The sequence below is a fragment of the Dipodomys spectabilis genome, unplaced genomic scaffold (genome assembly GCF_019054845.1).
Source record: "Dipodomys spectabilis isolate Male_0828 unplaced genomic scaffold, ASM1905484v1 ptg000169l, whole genome shotgun sequence".
Lineage (NCBI taxonomy): Eukaryota > Metazoa > Chordata > Mammalia > Rodentia > Heteromyidae > Dipodomys > Dipodomys spectabilis.
The window spans coordinates 8,318,155-8,345,068 of NW_024870846.1; the positions used below are offsets into that span (position 1 = coordinate 8,318,155).

At 44.9% G+C, this 26,914-nt stretch overlaps 1 protein-coding gene across 4 annotated transcripts in view; it reads left to right on the forward strand.

The window, feature by feature from the left end:
- Positions 1 to 26,914, forward strand: part of Znf236 (zinc finger protein 236) — an 89,422-nt gene that overhangs the window by 26,898 nt on the left and 35,610 nt on the right. For all 4 annotated transcript variants that reach the window (XM_042693505.1, XM_042693504.1, XM_042693507.1 and 1 more), the window contains exons 10-17: positions 6,850 to 7,122; positions 8,907 to 9,110; positions 18,021 to 18,162; positions 18,902 to 19,162; positions 21,943 to 22,199; positions 22,431 to 22,532; positions 23,057 to 23,208; positions 26,181 to 26,284. In XM_042693505.1, coding sequence (XP_042549439.1) covers positions 6,850 to 7,122; positions 8,907 to 9,110; positions 18,021 to 18,162; positions 18,902 to 19,162; positions 21,943 to 22,199; positions 22,431 to 22,532; positions 23,057 to 23,208; positions 26,181 to 26,284 — 1,495 coding nt within the window. The remainder of the gene's footprint in view (positions 1 to 6,849; positions 7,123 to 8,906; positions 9,111 to 18,020; positions 18,163 to 18,901; positions 19,163 to 21,942; positions 22,200 to 22,430; positions 22,533 to 23,056; positions 23,209 to 26,180; positions 26,285 to 26,914) is intronic.

Consider the following 26,914-nt stretch of genomic DNA (forward strand, 5'->3'; position numbering starts at 1 on the left):
GCTATCTGTACCTCTTCTGGGAAGCATCTGTTCAACTCCTTTACTCATTTATTAATTGGGTTCTTGGATTGTTGGGGGTTTAGTGTTTTGAGCTCCTTGTATATTCTAGTTATTAGACCCTTGTCTGATGTATACCTGGCAAAGATCTCCTGTTTTGTAGGCTGTCTTTTGAGCTTGGTGATTACCCTTCATTGCAGAAGCTTTCTGCTTGATGAAGTCCTAGTGGGAGAGTTTTAATAAGTCCTGTTTGAATAAGATTTCACAAGTTCTTTTCCATAGTTAGTTTGGTAAGGGTCCTGAAGTGACTGTGGATGCCCAGTCATTAGGGCATGGTTTAGGTCCTTGATGAACCTTCAGCAGGAGACTGCCCAGGTGTCCTCTGGGCCCTATGAAGGTCGGGTTCTCAGTGCTCCTGCGATGCCAGGTGCATCCGTCCCCTCTGTGCATGCATGGCCAGGACATAGGTTTGCCTCAAGGTGCCAGGAAGTGCACTGGGTAAGCACTTGTGCTGGGTAGGTCTCCTTGTCCACCTTTCAGAGTTCTTCTGACTGAAAGGTATAATGTGTGCTGTGCCCTTGGATTGGAAATTCAGTTTCTCAGAGGCTGACAAACCATCACTCCTTATACATTTGCTGTTCCTGATGTGCTGGGGCTTTGCTTGAGCACCGGTGACAATTTGAGGGCATTGCTTCACAGAATCTACTTCTCCATACAGCTGATGGTCAGAGCAGATGCTAAAGCAGAGGACTGCTCTCTGCTGTCATGGTGACCTGTGTCGTCAGCTGGCCTGGTTTGGCTGACGAGAGGATTGGGTTCCTGGGGTTTCTTCCTGCATAGTCTTTGGGCATGTGTCTGAGCAGGAGGGGGAGTGGAGTTCTTCCTCTAGGCCTGCAGTCCTGCGATGAAGGGGTACTGAGGGCTGGTAAGAATGTCTGAAGCAAGCCATACAGAGAAGTCTGGCAAGGGCTGCATTGTGAAACTTGCTGCTGAGGGCGCTACAGGCCCCTCAGGAATATCTTAACAGCCTGGTTCAGAAAGTCTGGAGCCTTCCTACTCCTGTGTGAGCAGCAGAATCTGAAACTCCTCCATTACTGGAGTGGACAGATTCTTCATTAGTGCTTTCTTCAGCTGATGATAGTCAGCAGTCCAGCTGTCACTGCCATCCAGCAAGGAGCGAAAGCTCTTAATATGTCTGTGTTCTGTTCAGCATATCTTCAAGGAAAGGATTCATGTGTTTCCTGATAGCTGACAAAGCTACAGAAGGGAAAGTAGTTCTGATGTGACCCTGTGATTTAAGAAAGCTGTTGCTGGCCATGGAGTGTATCACAGTGAGCAGTGGAAGCACTGTGGAGAAGTTGTCCAGTGTCTGGTAACTGCTGTAGGAGCTGACCCCTGCTACCATCCAAGTCCTGGGCCTTGTGTCCTGCCAGCCACTGACCGCTGAACTGAAAGTGAGCAGCGTCACCTCCTCCGGGGCTGCCGTGCAGTGTGAGTCTCATCCGTGGCATGTGTGGAACTGCACATCAGCTAGTAGTAGAGGCGAAGTTCCATTAATCCAGTCCAACAAAATGTGAGCTGCTTTCTGTGGTTCTCAAGTGTGGCTTCGTCCTCAGTTCATTTTCAGATGGATTCTTCGTCATGAGTCAGTGTTTTCATAACAGTCAGGGTATTTGCTGCTGTCTCTGCTTCTTGCTGGTCTGAGTGCAGACTACCTTTAAGCATCAAGATCATCACAGCAAATCCGCTGATGCTAGGGGCAGTGCCATCATCTCAGAGCAGTGGTCACTGTAGAGCCATCAGACTTTGGTTCCGTGGCCCACGGCTTAGCATACCCTATCCTTAGCTGATGGTGTCCAGCTAATGATCAGTATCTATCCCTTGGTGCTTCTCAGCCTGCAGTGTCTGGCCAGAAAGACTGCATCTGGCCAGTGCTGGACAGGCTAGCATACTGCAGCACTTGATAGGAAGGCCACATTGGCTTCACATGGCCAGTTGTGTCTGCTCCTTTATGTATAGTGTCAGAATATAATCCCATGAGCCTTCCGTGGAACATCTGCCTTCAGGTGTCCCAGTAGTACATTTACACACTGTCATTGGCTGTGAGGGACGAGGCTGTGTTGAGACATAGCCCCAACTACTTCCTGCACTGGCATGTCACTTCAGAATTGGTGTACTGCTAGTAATTTGCCAAAGTGGGTACCATTGTCAAGTTTGTGGTGCAGTGTCCTGGTGTTACCTTTCATCACAGATTCCTGTGAGCCTCCTCTATCCAGTGTACGCACCACATCCTGCTTGTCAACTTCAGATCAAAGGCCATGAGGTGGGGATCTGTAATTGAGGGTAAAATAAAACTAAAATCTTGGGTTATTGCTGAGGAATTATGTAACATGAAGCAGAAGATAAGGACTTCTTTACAAAAAGATTTGCATTTGAGGAGTCAACATATGAATTGGTAGCCAGGATTCATATAACTGCCCAGTTCCTTGTTAGCTTATAATATTTGTATTCATTTTGGTATTATTGTTCCCAAAAGTAGAAAATCTTTATGTGGCTTGACTTTGCTGTGTGGGTTGGAACTCCTGCATACACCTCAAGGCTTCAGGAAGAATCCCATGGCCTCCAGTGGCCAGGGTCCTTCGTCTGAACCAGCAATTGAACTTTGCTCAAAAGGAACTTTCACATCTGATAGTTACTGTGTTCTGTGGGCTTGCTTGGATTGGCACGGGCCTAGGAGGTTGATGCAACATGCTCCTGGGTGTCCGAGGCATTTCCATCCTACCGTGCATATGGTCAAAGGCTGGGGCTTAGGGGGCTGGGAAGTTGGTTCAGTGGTAGAGCGCTTGCCTTGCATGCTGGAGGCCCTGGGTTCGATTCCTCAGCACCACATAAGCAAAAAGAAAAAAGCCGGTAGTGGCGCTGTGGCTCAAGCGGTAGAGCGCTAGCCTTGAGCTGAAGAGCTGAGGGACAGCGACCAGGCCCAGAGTTCAGGCCCCACGACCAGACCAAAAAAAAAAAAAAATGGCTGGGGCTTAGATGGAATAAAAGAAATGGAAAAAGCCCCCATTCGCACAGGCATTCTCCATCTCTGTCTGTTTCTCCTTCCTGGCTACTGGGATTCGAGCTGTTCCACCGTGCCTTACCCACTGTAATGGACTGAAACCTCTCTAGCTGAGCAAGATGGATCTTTGCTCCTCTCACATCATTTCTTTTACGGTAGCAAGAGCATTCATTTATCCATCCCAGGCCCTGCACTTGAGTTTTCTGAGTACCACAATCCACCCTTGGAGCCCCTAGCATTCATAGGGGTCTTTCCTGTTACTCCACTGTGGGGTGGCCACACAGGCCCATCCTCGCTGCCTTATCTCCCTCAGCCTCCCTCGGCCTTGGCTGTGGCTGGAACGAAGGAAGTACACAGGGCTTTCCCCTTGGCAGCAACCTGAGGCTCATGGGCAGGCCTTGCCTGCTGTTGGGTACTGAGCCTTGGTGTTCACGTGAGGCATCCCTTATCCTGGCTGGAAGTTTTTGTTTCTGGGACTTCCCTGTTCCTGGCTTCTGCCTCTTCATTCATCTGGTAAATGTACCTCAGGCAGGCCTCTCTTATCTCTAATAATCTGCCTTCATAGTGCAGCCAGGGCCTGCTCTGTGGTACAGGAGTCTCTGCATCTTCTCTTCCTGGAGGCAATGGAATTAATGGGGGTTAGTGCAAGTCTCGTCGCATTCTCGTACCTTGCATGCCTGGTACACGTACAGGACTTCCCTCCTTGATGATGCTGAGTGTTTGCAAATTTGCTGTCACCTCAGGGATAACTCTGTATAATAATTCTGCCTAAATATATCAGTGTCAGTGTGTTTGAGGAGGAAATCTATTGCTTTTCCAGACATCTCCATTTGTTACAGTCAGGAATCTGAATTCTATTCTTTTTCTTTGCTGGTTATGTTTTGAGACAGCTGCTGCCAGTTTGGAGGTTCTATTAGAAACCATTCCTAGAAGATTAGAACTTGGTGACAGTTTTCTACTATGACAGCCTGTCTAATTAAAGACATTTTAATTTTTGTTTAAAAAATATGATTTCTGGGGAAGAATTCTTAATTTTAGCTAACATTCTAGTTGCTATTTTACTTTTTTTTTGGTCAGTCGTGGGGCCTGAACTCTGAGCCTGGGTACTGTCCCTGAGCTTCTCAGCTCAAGGAGAACGGTCTACGATTTGAGCCACAGCGCCACTTCTGGCTTTTTCTGTTTATGTGGTGCTGAGGAATTGAACCCAGGGCCTCATCCATGTAAGGCAAGCGCTCTACCACTGAGCCACCTTCCAAGTCCCTATTATTTAAAATAATTTTTTTTTATTGAGATGAGGTGATTACATAAATTTCACATATTTCACAGTATTGTAGAATAGTGATACTTTGTTAAAGTCACAGACACATCTTAACCTTCACAAGGCAAATTGTCATTATCATGATCTATAAAGTTTGTGAATTCTATGGGCTTTGACAGTATAACTATTTCTTCCACACCAGGTGATGATTACGTTTCTTTCCTTTTGCTTAGTGTTGGCTGTTCCGTCTTTCCCTCTTGTTCCCTCCCTCCCATCGCTGCCTTTGAGTTGCTTAGCTCATTTTCATCAATGTCCAGTATAGTTGATAGGCCCCTCTGTTGTATGTTTTCCCATTTCCCTCTGATTCTGTGTCCTCCTCCTGGCTTCCCTCAGATGTGTACATATATATATATATACACCATATATGTGGTCAAGAACATGGTGTCATTTAGCAATGATACAACAAAAAGAGTGGAAGTCCTTTGTTTCTTGAGTCCTGTTTACTTTGTCATATGTCCTTGCATTTTGCCCAGCCCCTATTTTATTTTTTTTTTGAAACCTAATTTTCTTTTCTTGGATTGGTTTTTGCCAACAACATATTAAGGGTACACATTTCCTATCTTTATACATTTGCTTACACTGAGGGAAAATTCTGATAAAATGCTGATAACAGAAAGAAGGAGATGATGGATTGTTTTCTCAGGTCCTGGGGCTTGAATTCAGTGCCTGGGCATTGTCCCTGAGCTTTTTTTGCCAAAGGCAAGTGTTCTTCACTTGAGCCACAGCTCTACTGCTGGCTGTTTTGGTGCTTTTGAGATAAGAGTCGCACAGACTTTCCTGTTCTGCTGGCTTCAAATCATGATCCTCAGATCTCAGCCTCCAGAGTAGCCAAGGTTATAGGCATGAGCCCTAATGTCTGGCTTAGATTTTTTTCTTTTACTCACTTAAGAAAACTATGTCTTGGAAGTGGTGCTGTGGCTCAAGTGGTAGAGCATTAGCCTTGAGCTGAAGAGCTGAGGGACAGCGCTCAGGCCCAGAGTTCAAGCCCCATGACCGACAAAAAAAAAAAAAGAGAAGTATGTCTGTATTGGCATAGATAAATTTAAATTTGACTTGAAACTTTCTGATGAATTTCATTAAAATGAGCAAAATGCTTTGGATTTTAGAGTCTTTCCTTGAATTAAATTGTCTATATAATTGCTATAGATATTTGTTTAAGTTTAGATGAATAAATCTAAACAAATCTTTTGAAAATAAAAAATGATCTTGCAGCCAGGCACTGGTGGCTCACGCCTGTAATCCTAGCTACTCAGGAGGCTGAGATCTGAGGATCGTGGTTCAAAGCCAGCCCGGGCAGGAGAGACCGTGAGACTCCTATCTCCAATAAACCACCAGAAAACCGGAAGTGGCACTAGGATCGTGGTTCAAAGCCAGCCCGGGCAGGAGAGACCGTGAGACTCCTATCTCCAATAAACCACCAGAAAACCGGAAGTGGCGCTGTAGCTCAAGTGGTAGAGCACTCGCCTTGAGCTGAAGAGCTGAGGGACAGTGCCCAGGCCCAGGGTTCAAGCCCCACGACCGACAAAAAAAAAAAAAATGATCTTGCAGAATTTTGTTTATGATTTTTCTTCTATTTTTGTTCTGTTAGGAATAATTTTAAATGAGATTGATAGTTGAATAATACTATTTATAGTTGTAACTTTTGTGATTTATAGAAAAAATGAGCATTTGATCATAAACAGTTTACTATTATGTAGACTATGTGTCTTAAGTATTTATAAACTTCCTGTATAGGATAACATTTCCTGATTATTTGCATTTATGCTACTTTTTATTTGATACTCTAAATATACTCAGTGAAAACTCAGCTTCATGCCTCCTCCTCCTCCTCCTCTTCCTCCTTATTCTCCTCTTCCTTCTACTTCTCTTCCTCTTCCTCCTCCTCTTCTTCTTCTTCCTCCTCCTCCTCTACCTCTTCTTCCTCCTCCTCTTCCTTCTCCTCCTCTTCCTCCTCCTCCTCCTTTTCCTCCTTATTCTCCTTCTCTTCCTTCTACTTCTCTTCCTCTTCCTCCTCCTCCTCATTCTCCTCTTCCTTCTACTTCTCTTCCTTTTCCTCCTCCTCCTCTTCCTCCTCTTCCTCTCCTCCTACTCCTCCTATCCGCCAAACCTCCACATTGATCGTGGAGTCAGTTGATCATGCTTTTGTTCTTATCCAGAGTGGAGGCATTCTGCCTTGTGGCTGCTGAGTTACTTGCTGTTGACTGCTAGCTCTCTTGTCTTGGAGAACAAGTGTAACAGTTTGTAAGTAGGGTTCTCTTCAAGACTAAATCATCATCCTTTGACAGTTTCAGCAATGTTGGAAATTTCATTTTCCTATAATGGAAGGTGTAGCTTCTTGGGATGGGGGAGCACAGTCCTTTCTAGGTGTGATTTGCTGCTTTCTACTGCTCCCCCTCCCTGTGGAAGGAAACTACAGGCCCTGGTGTGTGATTTCCATGTGGGCTGGACTAGTCTCCTTTCCTTGTCACTGCAGGTTCCATCCGAGAAGAGAACGGGGTCCGGTGGCACGTCTGCCCCTACTGCACCAAGGAGTTCCGGAAGCCCAGCGACCTCGTGCGCCACATCCGCATCCACACCCATGAGAAGCCCTTCAAGTGTCCGCAGTGTTTCCGGGCCTTCGCTGTGAAGAGCACGCTGACTGCGCACATCAAAACCCATACCGGCATCAAGGCCTTCAAGTGCCAGCACTGCATGAAGAGCTTCTCCACCTCAGGGAGCCTCAAGGTGCACATCCGCCTGCACACAGGTGCGCCGTTTCTTGGGAGGACACCAGTGGGCAGCGTAAGGGGAGAGCCAGGCCTTGGTCCTCTAGGCTGTGTGTGTGTGTGTGTGTGCGTGTGTGTGTGTGTGTGTGTGCGCGCGCGTGTGTGCACGCGTGCGTCCGTGCCTGTCTTTTCATTTGAGCCAGGGTCTCACTTTGTAATGCAGACTGGCTTGGAACTTGTAGTTTTTCTGCCTCAACCATCTGAATTACACATGTATACCATACAGGCTTTATATTCCTTCTGAATTACACATGTATACCATACAGGCTTTGTATTCCCTCTGACTTACACATGTGTACCATATAGGCTTTATATTCCTTCTGAATTACACATGTATACCATGCAGGCTTTGTATTCCCTCTAAATTACACATGTGTACCATACAGGCTTTATATTCCTTCTGAATTACACATGTATACCATGCAGGCTTTGTATTCCCTCTAAATTACACATGTGTACCATACAGGCTTTGTATTCCTTCTGAATTACACATGTGTACCATACAGGCTTTGTATTTCCTTCTGAATTATACATCTATACCATACAGGCTTTGTATTTCCCTCTGAATTACACATGTATACCATACAGGCTTTATATTTCCTTCTTTCTCTCTACACACACTCACTTGTGGTATCAGGGTTTGAATTCAGGGCCTTGTGCTGGCTAGTCAGGCATTACACCACTTGAACCATAGTCCCAGCTCATAAGCAGTGTTTATTCATTTGCCATGTTGGTCCACATGGAGGAGCCATATTGGACAGGACATATTCATAACACTTCTGGGGGAGAGCAGCCTGGGCTTTAGACTGAGTGAGCCTTTTGAAGGAGGAAATGCATGCTGCATCATCCTGGGGGCTTGTGGTGTGGCAAGCCGAAGCAGCTGATTGGCCTGGCAGCCTGGGAAAGAGCCCGTTGGACCAAGGCCTTGAACAGGGAGCAGACTTCCATGTCTTCCTTGCTCTCAGATCTTCTTTAGCCACTATTACAGCATGAAATTGTTCATATCTGGGCTCTACATCTTTTAAAGTAACAGCTTTCTTGAGATGTAATTCACATGCAATTTATGAAGTATATAGTTTATAATTGTGTGATCCACACAACTGTCTACTGGAAACATTTTTATACCTTCAAAAAGTCTGTGTACTGGACTATAGTGAGTGTCCTTGCAGACCTCAGTACTGTCTTCTCTGTGTGTGTGTGTGTGTGTGTGTGTGTGTGTGTGTGTGTGTGTATGTGTGTATGCATGCATTGTTAGAAACCAGTTTTGTTGCATGTCTGTTCTTTAAATCTGTATTGTCATTTATGTTATGAATAAAGTTGTAAGAAGAGGAAATTCCCTTCAGGGAAGAGATAGTGGTTGAGGATAATCATTTGCAGTCAGTGACTACTAGCACTGACTCATGCTCAGTGCTGGTTCTGCATCAGCATGTAACCCCTGTAGTGGCTAGTGAGGGCTTCGCATCCCAGGTTTATGGATGTCAGCCGAGCTGACAAGAGAGCTCTCTCTTGTCACATCACAGTTCTTAAGAACGACTAGTTGTTTGAATGTCTGTATTTTACAATGTATCGCTTTGTTCTAAATCTAGGAAATGTTCTCTGTTACTTACCATAACTTCTACATGTACTGTTCAAATCAAGGGAACAAATAAACATAAACAGGGAGTAACAAATGAAATACTTAAATCAGTATTCGAAATACTAACAGTGTATGTTGGCATTTGCCATTGAGGTGTAAGTCCCTGAAATAATGATTTTATTTTATTAGGAGTCAGACCTTTTGCCTGTCCTCACTGTGACAAAAAGTTCCGAACCTCAGGACACAGGAAGACTCATGTCGCCTCCCACTTCAAACACACGGAGTTGAGGAAAATGAGGCACCAGCGCAAACCTGCGAAGGTTCGCATTGGCAAGACAAATGCTCCCGTCCCCGACGTTCCTCTGCAAGAACCAATTCTCATAACTGACTTGGGTAAGACAGAGTGTGGCATTGTCACCACTTACTGGGCCCGCTGTCCTTCCATCCCTAATAGGAAAGTTGTGGATGCGTTTTGGTGTGGGCAGATAAATATTTCCAGCATACTATTAGTGAAGATTTCCTTAACACTTGTTTTATTTTTGGACTTCTGTGTTCCTCACTAAGGATTAAAAGCCTCAGGTACCACTACCTAGATTGTATTTCTGGTTAAAGGGGAAGTATGTGAGGGGAAGTCCTCACTAAAGACATGCTTCTGAGCTAGCATTGTAAGAAACCTCTTTTTAAGTCCATTTGCATTGCTGTAACAAGGAGAGCTTCTGCTAGTAGCTCACGAATAGTAGCAGGTTATTTCTCTCAGACCTAGAGGCTAGTAAGTCCAAGGTGACTCAGTGACTGGGAGGCCCAGCTCCCATAGATGACACCGGGTAGTCCTCTGGGGCTCTGTAATAGGCGCTAATACTGCTTATGAGGGCTCCACTCCAGACCCAGTCATTTCCCCTAACCCTTGAGAGAAGGGGGACTGAGGGAGAGCCATGCCCAAGCGGGTGAGTCTGATCAAAGTATGTTGTATGTATGTATGCACATATCAAAGTGGAACCCCCTGTACAACTAATTCATGCTAATATAAATGTGTGTGCATGTGCATGTGTATGTGTGTGTAAACATGTTAATTAAGTGGCTCATCTAGGTCCACTAGTTAGTGAGCAAGTAAAAGGATAACAGTGATTAGGAGCCTGCCGATTGCTATGACATTGGGATTTGATTTCAACAGAAGACTTTTGTGGGAACACAGGTGTGTAGACAAGCATTATTTAAATTCTGTGTGTAAATTTACATTTTTATATGTTGTCTATATTATATGATTTTCCTAGACAAGATAATCTAGCCTAAGCAGAATTAATCTCAAAAAACAAAGATGTAGTTTAAATTGATATAAGGTAATGAGTGGTTAGAACCTTTATAGATATCTAAGACCATTATATCAAAAAATGTAAACCAAAACATTTATAAGAAAAGAAATTCAAATTCTTGAGTGAGGGATCCTCAGTTAGAAGTATTCCTTACCAGAAGCACAGTAGAATTGATGCATACGAGCACATACCAATTGGCTTTGAAATAGCTATGGGGTCTTTTTTTTATTTTTGGTCAGTCATGGGGCTTGAACTCTGGGCTTGGGCGCTGTCCCTCAGCTCTTCAGCTCAAGGTGCGTGCTCTACCGCTTGAGCCACAGTGCCACTTCTGGTTTTCTAGTGGTTTATTGGAGATAAGAGTCTCACGAACTTTCCTTGCCTGGGCTGGCTTTGAACCTTGATCCTCAGATCTCAGCCTCCTGAGTAGCTAGGATGACAGGGGTGAGCCACCAGCACCCGGTGTAATAGAGTCTTTTACCTCAAATATTCTTTCAGATATGCACAAATGGTTTCAATCTAAATCATAGACAAAATTCAGTAAGTTCTGAAAAAGTGATATTGTTTAGGATATAATCTGTAATTACAGTTGAGTAAAAACAATTAAAAATACCCATGCAAAACTTGTATGTTACAGTTGGGAGGAAGAGTCAAACAAGTTGGGTTGGTCTATGCTGACCTCAGAAACATTAGGTCTTTTGAGTGTTCTTATTAAAAATAAGTATGGAACAAATATTTAACTGAAAAGCTGGGCAAATGGAAAAAGCAGGAAAGAACTGGTAAATATAAAATGATTTAAGATAAATTGATAATTTTATAAAACTTAAATAATAAAACAGATGACTTGTCATTAATGAACCAAAGAGAAAATGGAACATATACAAGGAATGAGAAGTGTTAGAGATGAGCATTGTTTAAAGCATTCTACAACTGCACTTGAAAATGTAGATGAGGGGCTGGGAAGGTGGCTCAGAGGTAGAGCGCTTGCCTTGCATGCATGAGGCCCTGGGTTCGATTCCTCAGCACCACATAAGCAGAAAAAGCCAGAAGTGGCACTGTGGCTCACATGGTAGGATGCTAACCTTGAGCTGAAGAGCTGAGGGACAGTGCCCAGGCCCAGAGTTCAGGCCCCACGACCGGACCACCCAAAAAATTTAAAAAAAAAAAGAAAAGAAAATGTAGATGAAATGGTTATTTTCTGGGTGATAAATGATCAGAATCATCCTTAGAAAAACACACAACCAATTACTGAGATAGTAAGATCACCTTCCTCACACCAGTCTGTAGTGACTATGAGTGCATTTTGTCTGGCTTCCTGGGGTATTTAATTGTCATGGCAATTGATGTTTCAGAGCATGGAAGGATGCATTTCCCTCTGGAATTTGGACACTTTGATTTATTTTTCCATTTTTCAGAACTTAAAACACTTTTGTCTATTTTCAGAGGGAGAAGGGGAGAGAGAGAGAGAGAAGAAAGAGAGAGAGAGAGAGAGTGTGTGTGTGTGTGTGTGTGTGTGTGTGTGTGTGTATGTATATACACCTGTGCTAGGCTTGAACTCAAGCGCTTGCATTTGGCTTTTTCCTTTAGGCTGTCACTCTACCACTTGAGCCATTCCTATACTTCTGGCTTTTTGGTGGTTACTTGGAGATAGGAGTTTCTTGGATTTATCTGCCAGGCTAGCTTTAAGCTGCAATCCTCAGATCTCAGCTTCCCCAATATCTAGGATTATAGGCTTAAGCCACCAGCACCCAAGAAATATAGGTCCCATGGTTTCCCTTATTTGCAATGACTAGTATATATCTAAGATGATCTTATCAGACAGACAGAAAAGGTCAAAAGCTATGTACATATGACCATATAAGATGATGCTAAGTGAAATGAACCCCAAGATAGGGAACCAAGAGATTTTTTTCTTTGTCACTGTTTTTAATGAACTATGGGATTTTTTCGTTTCTTTTGTATGTTCTTCCCCCATATATAACCCCTGTTGTCACTGTATTTGGCTCAGGTTGTTTTTGTTTTTTGTTTTTTTGGTTGGTCATGGGGCTTGAACTCTGGGCTTGGATGCTGTTCCTGCACTCTTCAGCTCAAGGTGAGCGCTCTACCGCTTGAGCCACAGTGCCACTTTGGTTTATTGGAGATAAGAGTCTCACGGACTTTCCTGCCCGGGCTGGCTCTGAACTGTGATCCTCATATCTCAGCCTCCTGAGTAGCTAGGATGACAGGTGTGAGCCACCAGCGCCCAGCTTGGCTCAGGTTGTTTTAAATCAAATTAAATACCTATCTGTTCCTTTTTTTTTTTTTTTTTTGGTGGTCGGTCTTGGAGCTTGAACTCAGGGCCAATGTGATGTCCTTGGCCTCTTCAGCTCAAGGCTAGAGTTCTACCCCTTGAGCTACAGCATTAATTGGAGATAAAAGTCTCATGGACTTTTCCTGTCCAGGCTGGCTCTGAACTGCAGTCCACAGATCTCAGCCTCCTGAGTAGCTAGGATTACAAGCGTGAGGCACTGGCACCCTGCTCCTATATGTTTTTTAACTTCAGGTTTATAAATCTTTGAATTACATTAGAATCTTTATTCTACAGTTTTTTTTTTTTTGGTAGTTACTTTGTCCATTGGCTTCAAAGGTGCCTGAATCTTGGATCAAGTACCTGAATTTCCCTTTGGTGTTGGCTGTGGGATACATGATCTAAATTATTTGTAGACATGGCATCACACTGTAAAACAAATGATTGTAACTGTTTTGTGCTGACTCCATTATTACTTATGTGTGTTCATGTTGTTAGAGACTTAGCTCTTTTTGTCTTTGAATACTGAGCTTGAGACTCGTTGTCACTGAGCTCCTTGGGGGTCTATGAAAGATCTGGCTACGATGCTGATTTTGATAAAAACACACAGGATTTTAGCATAAAATACTTTAAGCTATTTAACCTTATTGGGAGGTGGGCTGGTCCATTTCAGTTTAGTTACTTACAGCACAGGATGTTTTACACAAAGACTGTTGTTTAAGAAAGTTTTGGGATGCATTAACAATACTGTAGCAACTAATTCTCTTCATTGTTAAGGAAAATGGTTGTATGGTATTGAAACAAGTGGTCATGTGTTTTTAGAAACTTTAAAACAACCTTCCCTCAGTTATTGTGCATTCTCTACTGCTGGTTTTTATAGACCTAAGTACAGGTTTGGTAGCATTTCAGACTTTGAGGTCATCCAACTGGGTTGCATCACCCATGGTGACCCTAAGAGACGAATCTTCTGAATTCTAGGCCTGGCTTGGCCTCCGTTGAGTGAAACTCACATTTCTTCTGTGTCTACAGCCATTGACCATCATCATACTCAGAACTGTGGACACAGCCACTCCTGGCTGAACTTGGAGATTGCGTATTGTTGGTCTCTGGAGGGAGTGCCTTGAAGGACATTCTCTCGATCACATGCAGACATTCTTGTTTTAAAGTCAGGAACTAATTTTTTTCTTCCCTTCCTCTTTCCCTCTCTTTCTCCCTCCCTCCCTCTCTTCCATCCTTCCCTTTCATTAGCACAGATTAGTTATACAAGGGGAATTTCATTGTGACATTTACATACAAGCAAGAACTAGGTTTTGAATAGAATGATGTTCAGACTGGGGAAGTACTGGAGTCCATATGATGATGTAAGTTGAGTATCTGTCACCCAAAATGCTTGGGACAAAATGTTTTGATATTAGGTATCTTGCATGTATATGTTTGTGTATATGTGCATATTTATACACACACATGTTTGTATACATCTAATATATACACATATACACACATGCACATACATATACATATATAGCACATATATGTGTGTGTATCATATATAAAATGGTTTGTTTTTGTGGTGAGATCCAATCTAGACAAAATTCCTACATACCATATAGGCATAGGCTGAAGGTAATTTTTACAGAATTTTTAGTGTGCCTATATTTTGACTATATCCTGTTATGGGTCAAATGTGTGAGAGTGGTTAAAATTTTTGAATTTGGGAATATTTCAGATAAGGGAGTTTTAATCTATATTCTGTTCTACAATTATTTCCTTTTTTTTGGGGGGTGGGGGGGTCCGGTCGTGGGGCCTGAACTCTGCCTGGGCGCTGTCCCTCAGCTCTTCAGCTCAAGGCTAGCGCTCTACCACTTGAGCCACAGCGCCACTTCTGGCTTTTTTCTTTTTGCTTATGTGGTGCTGAGGAATCGAATCCAGGGCCTCATGCATGCAAGGCAAGCGCTCTACCACTGAGCCACCTTCCCAGCCCCTACAATTATTTCTTAACTTATGAATCATGTGTGTGTGTATTATGAGTTATCTCACAAAGGTATGTTATATCAAATACACATCCTATATAAATATATACCAAATCACTTATATATGTGAATGTGAATATATATGACATGTCTATTTTCAACTACATCAGTTTCTGTATCTGTTGACTATGCATGTGTTCTACATCATTTTGCTGAGTACCAATGTGTGAAATATTTTTCTGTCACGTGAGATAGGCTTTAGTTATGGACAGTTTTGTACCGGGGGCTTGATTGGTACTTAAGGATGTTTGCTGTTTTAGTGCTGTGATATGCATGCAGTTACCTCGCTTGTTCACACTGTGTCTGACGCTGGGTGTCCAGATTATGATGTTAGATATAGTCTCCTTGTGCTGTCACATGTAGTGTTTGCATTCTGTTGAAGACCAAGCTCCATAATAGAAAACTTTTCTTGGATCTTATAGAAGGAACTTATGGATACTTCACAGACATTTCTAGTCTATTTTTGAATTACACTAATTAAATATCTATCCATACCTCTTGTCTTCTCTTCCCTCTCGCCATCGCCCCTTCCCTCCCCTCCCTTTCTTGCCAGTACCAGGGTTTGAACTCAGCCTCATGTGATAGCTTACGCTCTACCACCGAGCCTTACCTATGCCTTCCTTTAGTAGCTATTAGTAAAAATTAGAGGTTTCTTATTTAACAAACAAATATGTTTATAGGTATTATATTTATAAATAAGTTAAGTAGCATTGTTTTATTTATCCTTACTTTTTTCTTTAAAAAGTATGACCTCAGTCTGTTTTGATAGAAATAGTGTACTAAAATTTGCAAAGGTGAAAACAGAGTATTTGAGAAATTAGCTTGTTATTTTACTTCATGTCTTACAGTAGGGACCTGCCCTCTCCAATGAAGGGCTCAAAAGTACATCTGCAACGATAACTCTCTTTGTGCTGGTCTCTCTTTGTGAGCTCATTGCTTGGGCAATGACCCATTATCCCTGAGCTCTTTTGCTCAAGGCTAGTGCTCTATCACTTGAGCCATGGCTCCACTTCTGGCTTTTTTTTTGGAGGGGGGGTGCTTAATTAGAGATTTAGCTGAAGAGTCTCACAGACTTGCCTGCCTGGGTTGGCTTTCAGCCATCCTCCTCAGACTTCAGCCTCCTGAATAGCTACGATTGCAGACATGGGCCACTTGCACCCAGCCTTTGGACCTCTTTTAAAACATCCACGTGGGGGGAGGAGGGTTGGATGGGGGGGGCGGGGGGAGGATGGGCAGGGATGGGAAGGGGAAACAAAGGAGGAGGCTGCAATGCTTGATAAGAAATGTACTCATTATCTTGCCCATGTAATTGTAACCCCTCTGTACAGTATTTCCACAATTAAAAAAAAAAAATAAAACATCCATGTACTTGAGCATCGACCCAAGGATTGTATGCCTGGGGGGAGATGCTAGGTGACAGTGGTCCATCCTCAGGTTGTTTGTGATTGAAGCCTATGTCAGAATAGCATGGATTCGGTGAATTCTGTGTAGATATCCAGGGGGGGCATGCAGTGAATTCTGTGTAGACATGCAGAGGGCATGCGGTGAATTCTGTGCAGACATGCAGAGGGCATGCGGTGAATTCTGTGCAGACATGCAGAGGGGAGGGTTAGCGCAGTGGTGAGGCATGGATGAGTCGGAAGGGATTTGGTGCACAGACTGGTGATTACAGAGCAGCACGAGATGGAGTTTCACAAAGATCTGAACAGTTTTGCCTCACAGTTGCTCTTTTATCACCACTGAGGCCTTGTGGGATAAGCATTTGGATTGTGAAGTTTTCTATTTTTTAATTCAAGGCCTGTGCTAGGCAAGAATTCTACTACTTGAGCCACATGCTAACTCCTGGCTTTTGTTTTTTGCTTTTATTGTTTTTCAGGCAGGATCTCACTTTCTTGTCTAGGTCTGGCCTCAGGTTGTAAGCCTCCTTACCTTCACATAGTTGGGATCACAGGCGCTTAAAACCATACACAGGCTATTTGTTGAAATGAGTCTCACATACTTTTTGTCGAGGCTGACACTGAGCCATGATCTGATCCCCACTCAGTATCTGTCTTTCCAGGGAGCTGGGATTATAAACATGGGCCACTGCTCTTGAGCCTGAAATATAAAGTTCGGTAAGCTTACTTAGAAATAACTAAAGACATCACTCTTTCTAGTTGCCATTTGGAGAATGTACACATCCAAAGGAAGTCTACTTGGAGAATAATCACATTAGGTTTTTCTTTACCTATCCGTTATTCTTTTTTTTTTTTTTGGTCAGTCCTGGGGCTTGAACTCTGGGCCTGGGCGTTGTCCCTCAGCTCTTCAGCTCAAGGCAAGCGCTCTACCACTTGAGCCACAGTGCCACTTCCGGTTTTCTGAGTGATTTATTGGAGATAAGAGTCTCACCGACTTTTTCTGCCTGGGCTGGTTTTGAGTCGATGGTCAAATCTCAGCCTCCCTGAGTAGCTAGGATTACAGGTGTGAGCCGCCAGCACCCGGCCCAAATTATTCTGCATTTAGGGAACCTAATGTGGTTCCCTAAATGCAGTGGATGTCCAATAGTGCTTACCATAAAGCTATAAATAAATGCCTTTAGTTTGAGTTTGCATAATTTGCAGATGTGGAAAACAGGGATCAGTTACTCAGTTACATTGTGTTTTTCTGCCAGATAGTGTTACTTGGATTTACAACTGTACAATGGCAACTTATATCCTGATAGAGTGGGGAAAAAGAGACATGGGGCTAAGCAGTGAGTAGTAACAGGTGCTAAAAATAGAAATAAGTCTAGTAACAGGAGGGAGGGTCTCCAGGAAATGGCAAGAGTATAAAGCTGGGGATCATTTGGTGCAGTTGCATTTTTGAGTGGTAGCGGGTGACTGAATGGGTGGATGGATGGATGGATGGATGGGTGAATGGATGGGTGTAGTAGGCTGGATGGATGGATGAGTAGATGGACGGATGGATAGATGTGGTTGGATGGATGGAGGGATGAATGGCGAGGGAGGGATGGGTGAACAGAATAGAATGATGGATGAACAGATGGATTTGGTTGAGTAGATGGATGGATGATGGATGGAGGAGTAGACAGATGAGTGGATGGACAGAGGGATGTGGTTGGTTGGGTGGATGGATGGATGAATAAGCTGACTGCATTTGTGGTAGTAGACATAGAAATGAAGAAACTAGTTTAAGAGACACTAGAGAGATGTGAATGATCAGATTGGCGTTGATTTTCCTAACAAGAGGAAGAGTCTCAAGATTCTGAAGCATCTAGCCCATGGATCAGAAAGAGCTGTGCAGGGCAGTAGATTTTAGGAGAAAGAAGTGAAACCTAACATGGGCTTGTGGGGGTCAGGACTGACACACTGGATTCCGTGCATATGTAGTGGCAGCGTCGTATCACAGTTGGTGATCACGGCAGTCATTTATATAGTTAAAAACATGCAAACTGTGAGATACGAAATACAGCCATGACAATACACACAGCTTCATGGTGGAACCAAGTGTCTTAATTTATGAATGTGTCTCTGTAGGTCTGCAGTAGTTCCCAAGGTGATTACAATAGCATCTGGTTACAACCTTAGAATCAACAACTTATTCGCATTTTAATCTTAAGGGAAAAGCAGACGCCTTTTAACATTTAAATTTATCTCTACTGTTGACAGTGAATTATGCCTGCTTTTCTTTTGGCTTGTAGGTCTTATCCAACCCATTCCAAGAAGCCAGTTTTTCCAAAGTTATTTTAATAATAATTTTGTCAATGAAGCAGATAGACCGTACAAGTGTTTTTACTGTCATCGGGCATATAAAAAGTCTTGCCACCTTAAACAACACATCAGGTAAGGTAACATAAGTTACAGAAATGGAAGTTTTGTATACTTATAGAGACTTAGTGGTCTAATGACTTGTTAGGTCGCTAGGGAGGGGATGGTTTTGGTGTTTTGTTTTTGTTTTGGCACTTGGGCTTGAACTCAGAATCTTTCTTTTTCTCTTGCTTGTTTTTTTCACTCAACCACTTGAGCCATGCCTCTAGCCCTAGCTGATGTTTTTATTGTCAACTAAAACATTTTACTCAGATATTGATCAAGCCCTAGTGACTTGTGCCTATAATCCCAGCTACTCAGGAGGCTGAGATCTGGAGGATATGGGTTCAAAGCCAACCTGAGCAGAAAAGCTCTTGAGACTCCATCTCCAGTTAACCAGCAACAAACCTGGGCAGAGGGTATGTCTTAAGTGGTAGAAGGTCATCGATAAAAAAGTAATCCAAGTGATCAGGAGGCCCTGCTTCTAGCCTCAGTACTGGCGAAGCAAAGGAAGAAAAGAAATTTCTACTTAATTTTATTCATAGTTCCATTACATTTCGGTGTTTACAAGTTACAGGAAAGATCAAAGAGGAATCTGGTTATTTAATTTGATTTATGTTGTTATGTTTGAGGTTTGCAGAGTCTGGGTCTCTGCTGGCTAACTGCTTAGCTGGGAAAATGTGATGCTGGGGTACAAGGCATATAAGTGTGTATGCTCATAATGAAGTGTTATCAGAACAGAAGAAGAGCACTCATCACATTGTCTTTCTTTTAGATCACATACAGGGGAAAAGCCTTTTAAGTGTGCTCAGTGTGGAAGAGGCTTTGTTTCTGCAGGTGTGCTCAAAGCGCATGTCCGGACGCACACAGGACTGAAATCTTTTAAGTGTCTGATCTGTAATGGAGCCTTTACCACTGGCGGTAGTTTACGGCGGCACATGGGCATACATAATGACCTCCGTCCCTACATGTGTCCTTACTGCCAGAAAACATTTAAGACCTCTCTAAACTGCAAGAAACACATGAAAACCCATAGGTAGGTATAATTCTGCTAGTCACTTTATTCATTGCTGATTGTTACTTTTTATTTATCCACAATTCCCAGATAGTGGGATACAAAATCCTATAATCCTAAGATCCTAGCTATTGAGAGGCTGAAAAACAACTGGGCGTGGAGGTATGGCTCGTGGTGCGCCAGCGGGAAGTAAGAAGCTAAGCGGGAGTGCAAGGTCCTGAGTTTAAGCCCTAGTACTGGCCAAGAGAAAACATAAAAAAGAAAGAATAATTATCTTTGATTTCTGCATTATCATTTCTAACTTGGAGCATATATGGGCTGCAGAAACTGTCAGTGTCTGAGGATCTTCTGAGACCAATAGATGAATGCATTAACTTATTCATTTATTTATCTCTTGAAACAGAGCTTCACTATGTAGCTCAGGGTGACTTTGAACTCCTGCCTGGGCCTCCCAAATGTTGGGGCCTTAGAAATGTACCTCTATTTCCACTTGGCTCTTGACCTTTGCCATGAGAGAGGCCTGAAACTTGGGAACTCATATACCCAGTGGCACATTGAATGATACTTTTCTCTGTATTAAGCCAGGCCTTCTGTGGTAGTACTGGGAAAACTCTTAAGGTGTTGAAAGCTTTTGAGGCCACTGGCCAGTGGTATAATTGCTAGGTCACATGTACTAGGTGGAACTGGTTAGTAGCCATACTATTTGTCCTGGGTTACACTAAGGAGGAGTAGGAGTAGTATGCATTCTATAGACTTGAAGTGAATGACTCTGAGGTGACCTTCGACAGGTAGATCAGGCTGTATGTACATGAAGCCGCACATCCACGAGCAGAGAGGAGATCCTGTGTCTTGTCACTTTCTCTGAGGATCGCTAGATGTGCAGGATGCTGTTCTCTGCTTGTGGAAGCAGGGCTGTGCCTCAAGTGGTAGAGTGCTAGCCTTGAGCAAAAGAGCTCAGGGGCAGCACCCAGGCCCAGAGTTCAAGTCCCGGGACTGAAGAAAAAAGAAAAAAAAAGATACTATCAAAATAGATTTGCAACTATGAAAAAAGAACAAGGAAACCTACTGAGGATGCTGTTGAGCTTGGGGGCAAGGGGCAGGTGAACTTGACTAGAATCTGAGTAACCATATGTGGAGATGTAACCTCAAAATCCTTCTGAAACTATAAATATAACTGTAACTACAAGCCAACAAAACATAGACATTCATTGTTACAGTGCTAAATCCCCAAACCTAGGCAAGCAAGCAGAAAAGACATTTCTACAATTGCCACGTGAGTTAGAGTCTCCCAGGGAGAGTGGGGAAGTCTGTTTCTGAACGGTGCCACTCTGCAGAGGAGCGAAGAGTATGTCTTCCGATGCTTTGCTTCGTGCACACTTTCTTCTTTGTCTGGTCTGCAGTAAAAGTTGATGATAATTGATGTCAGGATCTGAGGAGAAAAGACTTCGTTGGAGCTGAAAATGAGATTCCGTAGAAGTGAATGGCTAAGATTAAAGACACACAGGATGGGCCCGGCGGGAGCATGTGTTTGCGACAGAGGAGCAGGAATGCAGGGATTCCTGCATTCTCCATGCTGGTGATCAAATGAGCTCTTAGATGACTGGCCATTTGTTAGTCCTGTGTGTGTGTTGTTGTTGCTGCTGCCTGACAGAAAGAGCTTAAAATAGCAAAGATTTGTTTTGGTTCCCAGTTTCAGAGCCGTCAGGTCTTAGTGGACTGGCTACGTATTTTTAAGCTGTAGTGAAGCAGTCTTAGTGATGAGGAGGATGTGGCCAGGCCTCTGTGGCTCATGGTAGCCAGGAAACAGGAAGAGGGAAGGAGGTGGGGAAAGAATATATCCTTTGAAGACACGTTCCCAGTGACCCACTTCTTCCAACTATCCCCCCCTACCTTCTACCATCTTCCAATAATGCCACCAGACTAGGAATCCATAAGAGGATGAATCCACTTACCCTTTCCTGGAGGTCAGACCCTCAAGCTCTTCTCTCCCTGGGGAGCCAAGCCTTTGGATGATGTCCTACCAAACCCTTCCCCTGCTAACATGGGCATACTGTGGACCGTGAATCAGCAGGTTATAAGATTGCTTCTTCTGTCCATGCACCGCCTTTGCTTGAAACATTTTAATAAAGCATTGCCTCAGTTCTTTTCCTGAAAGCTTGTAGCCAGCACAGAATTGAGGTTTGGAGTTTTTTTTATTTTTTACTTTTGGAGTTTTATTTTTAAACAGGTAAAATCTTTTGTAATTTCTTAAACTTTAAGTAGAAATTCTGTTCCTTTGTATCTTGTGACCCTTAAGGTTTGCTTTTGAATTTTTTTATTATTGAATTTTTTTGTATTAATATAAAGGTGATATACAGAGGAGTTACAGTTATCTAAATCAGGTAAAGAATACATTTCTGTTTGTTTGGTTTTTTTTTTGGATCCGGTCGTGGGGCCTGAACTCTGGGCCTGGGCGCTGTCCCTCAGCTCTTCAGCTCAAGGCTAGCGTTCTACCACTTGAGCCACAGCACCACTTCCGGCTTTTTTTCTTTTTGCTTATGTGGTGCTGAGGAATTGAACCCAGGGCCTCATGCATGCAAGGCAAGCACTCTACCACTGAGCCACCTTCCAAGCCCCATGAATACATTTCTTTTTAGACAATGTAACCCATTCCCTCCCTTGTGCTTGTGATTTTTTTTAATGTTTTCATTTTAGCTCTTCTTTAAGAATTTTGCTTAATGAACTACCCCTTACACAGACATGTCCATGCAGGCGCTGTGGACAGCATCTAACTTTGAGAATTATCACTGCTTTTTCTGAAGATATGAACTCGCTCAACAGCTGCAGCAGCAGCAGCAGCAGGCTGCCTCAGGGGATGACAGCACTGTGGACCAGCAGGGTCTCCAGGTGTCTGCACCCATGCCAGTGGAGATGGAGAGCACCGAGCTGCAGCCGGCAGCCGAGCCAGTCACCGCAGACCCCGAGGCCTTGCTGGACCTGGGCCCTCAACACGTGGTGGGCACAGAAGATGGAGGCCTCACGCAGCCGCTGGCAGACCAGCCTTTGGAGGCTGATGAAGGTAGACTTAGAAGTGTGAGCTTTTGAGTGATGCTGTAGTCAGCCCACACCCCTCACACTTACCACATTCATGTTGGGATCTCCCAGCTTTTTGGGGGTCTCTGTATGTGTGTGTGTGTGTGTGTGTGTGTGTGTGTGTGTGTGTGTGTGTGTGAGAACGTCATAGAACAATATGCATGACATTGGATAGCTGTCATCCGTATCAGCTCCATCTCTCTGATTCTCACCTCAGATGGGTTTGCAGCCCCCCAGGACCCTCTCCCAGGACACATGGACCAGTTTGAAGAGCAGACTCCTCCACAACAGCCCTTTGAGTCAGCAGGGCTACCACAAGGTCAGCGAAAGTTCACTGACACTTGCAGACAGGCTGCCCTGTGCTGGGTTTGCTTTGATAACTATTGGAGGTGTTTTTCTGAAACACTTCTAAAATTTATGGTATCTTTTTTGGGGGGGGAGAGTCTGGTCGTGGGCCTGAACTCTGTGTCTGGCCGCTGTCCCTCAGCTCTTCAGTTAAGGCTAGCACTCTACCACTTGAGCCACAGCACCACATCTGGCTTTTTTTTTCTGCTTATGTGGTGCTGAGGAATCGAACCCAGGGCCTCAGGCATGCAAGGCAAGCGCTCTACCACTGAGCAACCTTCCCAGCCCCTAAAATTTATGGTTTCACACCAAATAATTTTGTCATGAATTGTGTAAATTTTTATTGCACATACTACTGTGTGGTCCGCTCAGATCTCCTGGATGTGACTTAGTCACTTAGAGTGCCACACAGACCTCTTCTAGTTCTCACTCAGTAGAAATGTCTCTAGATACCTTTTATTTAACATATTGTGGAGCTCCTTTTGTGATCTGCTTCAGGCTTCCCAGTGACTGACACATACAATCAACAGACTCCGTTTCCACCTGTGCAACAACTGCAGGATTCCAGCACACTTGAGTCCCAGGCCCTGTCTACAACTTTCCACCAGCAGAACTTACTGCAGGTTTCCAGCTCGGACACCATCAATGTGGTGCGTGTTTGCAGAAGGGGTGCATGGCTCTCGCTGCTCAGCAGGGGCCCTCTGTCCTCTGCTGTAACCTTTTCCTTTGCTTGCTGAGAGGGCCTGTCTGTTCTCATACCGTTCAGGTTAGCACGTGCGGAAACCTTGCTTTACAGCACACAGGGCTCCCTTCATCCCCTTCTCTCCCCTCTCCTTCCTTCCCTCCTCTCCCCTTCTCTCCTGTCCCCCACTCTCCTCTCCTCTCTCCTCCCCTCCTCTCCTGTCCCATTCTCTCCTCCCCTCCCCTCTCCTCTCCTCTCCTCCCCTCCCCTCTCCTCCCCTCTCCTCCCCCTTCTCCTCCTCTCCTCTCCTGTCCCATTCTCTCCTCTCCTCTCCTCCCCTCTCTTCCCTTCCCCTCCCCCTTCCCCTCCTCTCCCCTCCTCTCCTCTCTCCTCACCTCCTCTCCTCTCTCCTCCTCTCCTGTCCCCTCCTCTCCTGTCCCATTCTCTCCTCCCCTCCCCTCTCCTCTCTCCTCCTCTCCTCCCCTCCCCCTTCCCCTCCTCTCCTCTCCTCTCCTGTCCCATTCTCTCCTCTCCTCTGCTCTCCTCTCCTTCCCTCCCCCTTCCCCTCCTCTCCCTTCCTCTCCTCTCTCCTCACCTCCTCTCCTCTCCCCTCCTCTCCTCTCCCCTCCTCTCCTCTCTCCTCACCTCCTCTCCTCTCCCCTCCTCTCCTGTCCCCTCCTCTCCTGTCCTATTCTCTCCTCTCCTCCGCTCTCCTCTCCTCCCCTCTCCTCCCCTCCCCTCTCCTCTCCTCTCTCCTCCCCTCACCTCTCCTCCCCTCTCCTCTCCTCCCTTCTCCTCTCTCCTCCTCTCCTCTCTTCCCCTCCCCCTTCCCCTCCTCTCCCGTCCTCTCCTCTCCTCTCTCCTCACCTCCTCTCCCCTCCTCTCCTGTCCCATTCTCTTCTCCTCTCTCCTCCCCTGTCCTCTCCTCTCCTCTCCTCTCCTCTCCTCCCCTCCCCCTTCCCCTCCTCTCCCGTCCTCTCTCCTCTCTCCTCACCTCCTCTCCTCTCCTCTCCTGTCCCATTCTCTCCTCTCCTCTCCTCCCCTCCCCTCTCCTCTCCTCCCCTCTCGCCTCCTCTCTTCTCCCCTCCCCTCCTCTCTCCTCCTCCTCTCCTCTGCCCTCCCCTCCCCTCCTACTCTCCCCTCTTCTCCTCTCCCCTCCTCCTCCTCTTCCCTCCTCTCCTTCTTTTCTCTTCTCCTCTCTTCTTTTTGGAGCAGCTTGTTGTAGTTTTTACTCAGGCCTGTAGTGGGACTGAACCCTGGGGCGTGGGGGAGCCCAGCAGACCCTTTATTAACCTAGAAGTGGAGACGGGTATTACTGAGTGGGTACTCAGCTTAGACTCTGCAAAACTTTCAAAACCTGCCTAACCATAAGCCCAGGGAGGAGATTGCTTGCCAGCCCAAAGGCACACAAGTGGAGGTGGGCTTCAGCAAGAACAGTCCTAGAGAGGAAAATGTGATCCCAGGGACAGGGCTAGTGAGAGACGGGGATTGGGATTAGAGCCCAGGTTGGATTCCAGAGCAGGAGCGTTTGAGTGGCTAGGCTGGCCTGCTGTCTGCAGCACAGTCTGACCTGTGGCCACCAGCCCAGGCTGGAGCCATCCCCACCTCCAGGCCCCCTACTAGTGAATGGGCAGAGCCTGACTCCAGCCCTGAGTCCACCCTACACCAGTGAGCACCGAGGAGGTGATTTGGGACCCCATGTCCCCTGGGACAACCTTGACTCATACTACAGACCCTGCTCTTTTCTTAGAACATCTTAAGGCTGCTTAGGTGTCCTCAGGATGATGTGGCCTTTCCTTTTTGGCCAGAAGCCAGGAAGTTGGAAGAGTGTTGTATAAGAGAAGGAAAATAAAATTAATGTTGATACATTATAAACACATATTTCATTATTTAAAACAACTCCTTTTCTTGGAAATGAAAACGATAGACCAATTAACAGTTAATCTCTTTAAAACCTGTTGGTAGCTTTGTCAGTGGCGGGTGTGAATGTGTCAGCAGTTTCTCTAGCTGGAAGCCACACACTTGACCGTGGTGCTGAGTGGTGTGGAGAGTGTGCTGCCTATAACCTGCCTTTCTTTCTCAATCAGTGGGGTGACCTGTAGAGTGTTTGTGGCAGTAAAGTGAACAGATTAGGAGTGGGATGTTTTTTAGCAGATGTACGGTAGGCAGATCGCTACTCTTTGCAGCCTGCCTTGGCTCTGCACAGACAGTGAGCATTGTGAGCAGGATGTATTCCTCGGGGTCAGAAGACATTGTCCGGGCTGTCTTCAGCACTGCTGTGCGCTGTCGTCTGTGAGCTCAGGGGTGAGGGGAGTCAGGGTGACTGCTCTGTATGTGGCGCTCCTCCCTTCAGAACAGGATTTTTATCAGCTTGGAGCCTGAGTGCGCTTTTGCTGTGCTGGAATGCCTGAGATGAGCAAGTTAAAGCGAGAGGACAGCTTCGCCTCGGTGCCTCCTTTCCAGAGTTTTGGTCCATTTCCTGTGGGCTCTGTTGCTTCTGGTCCATGGCGAGGCAGACATTATGGTGAGGAGTATGTGGTGGAGCAAGATGCCCTGCCAGGGCTACCCCTCCAGTGAGCTGGCTTTCTCCACGCCACCTGCAGCCAGGACACAGGTTGGTGTCCTCACCTTTGGCATCTGGGCCTCTAGGCGCCCATTTAAGTCCCAAATTAATAACTAGTGTGAGGCAAGTGGATGAAACAGTTACAGTTTTTTAAGCCTTGAAAAAAGAGTTTGTATTAGATTAGTAGAAAATGAATTTACTTCTCAGATCTGTGTTAAAATTAAGTTCATCATGTTCTGGCACAAATGATTGCAATAGACTACTTACAGTTTCTCTTATTCCCATCCATGAGCATTTTTATCCTTAGCTCTTAGTTGTGTCATTTTGTGTTTGTTTATAAGGTATTCATATGCTTTTCCTTTCTATGTCTGTTTTAGACAACTCCTTTGCTTCCGGAGTCATCCCAAGAAGAGCTGGACTTACAGCCCCAGCGTCCCCAGTTCCTAGAGGACAGTGAGGACCAGAGCAGGCGCACTTACAGGTAGCTGCCAGCCAGACCTGGCTCTTCTGCTGAGTGCTGATTGCACACAGGGCTGTGCAACTCCATTTTCTCAGGCTCTCTAAGAGAGTTCATTGTCACTCCTGCTTAATGAAGGTTCCAGGATGTGCCTTTTAGGGTTAGAGAAAGCTTATAAGTACATAATTAGAAGTCATTAGATACTTTATCTGCTGAGGAGTTATTATAGCACTTACTAATTTGGAAATAATAAAATTCATTTAAAACTACAGGTAACCTGAGCAGAACTTGATTTAGCAAATCAAGTTTTGCTTGAATCAAATTTGGTTCAGCAAATACTCATTGCCACTGTTTTTCTGCTGCATATTTCCATTGCCTTAAGTGTGGGACAGTGTGATTTCTGTCTGTCCATTTGCTTCGTGAGATGGCTAAAGCTAGATTTCTGTCCTCTCTTCTCATGTATTATGCTAGTGATTGCCCTCTGCGCAGAGCTGGCACGATTAGAACTCGTACGCTTTAGTGGTCACGTGCTGAACAGAGTGTGCACTATTGGAACTCTGTGTGTTAGTGATCGCCCTCTGAGCAGAGTGGGTACTATTGGAACTCTGTGTGTTAGTGATCATGCTCTGTGCAGAACGGGCACAATTGGAACTC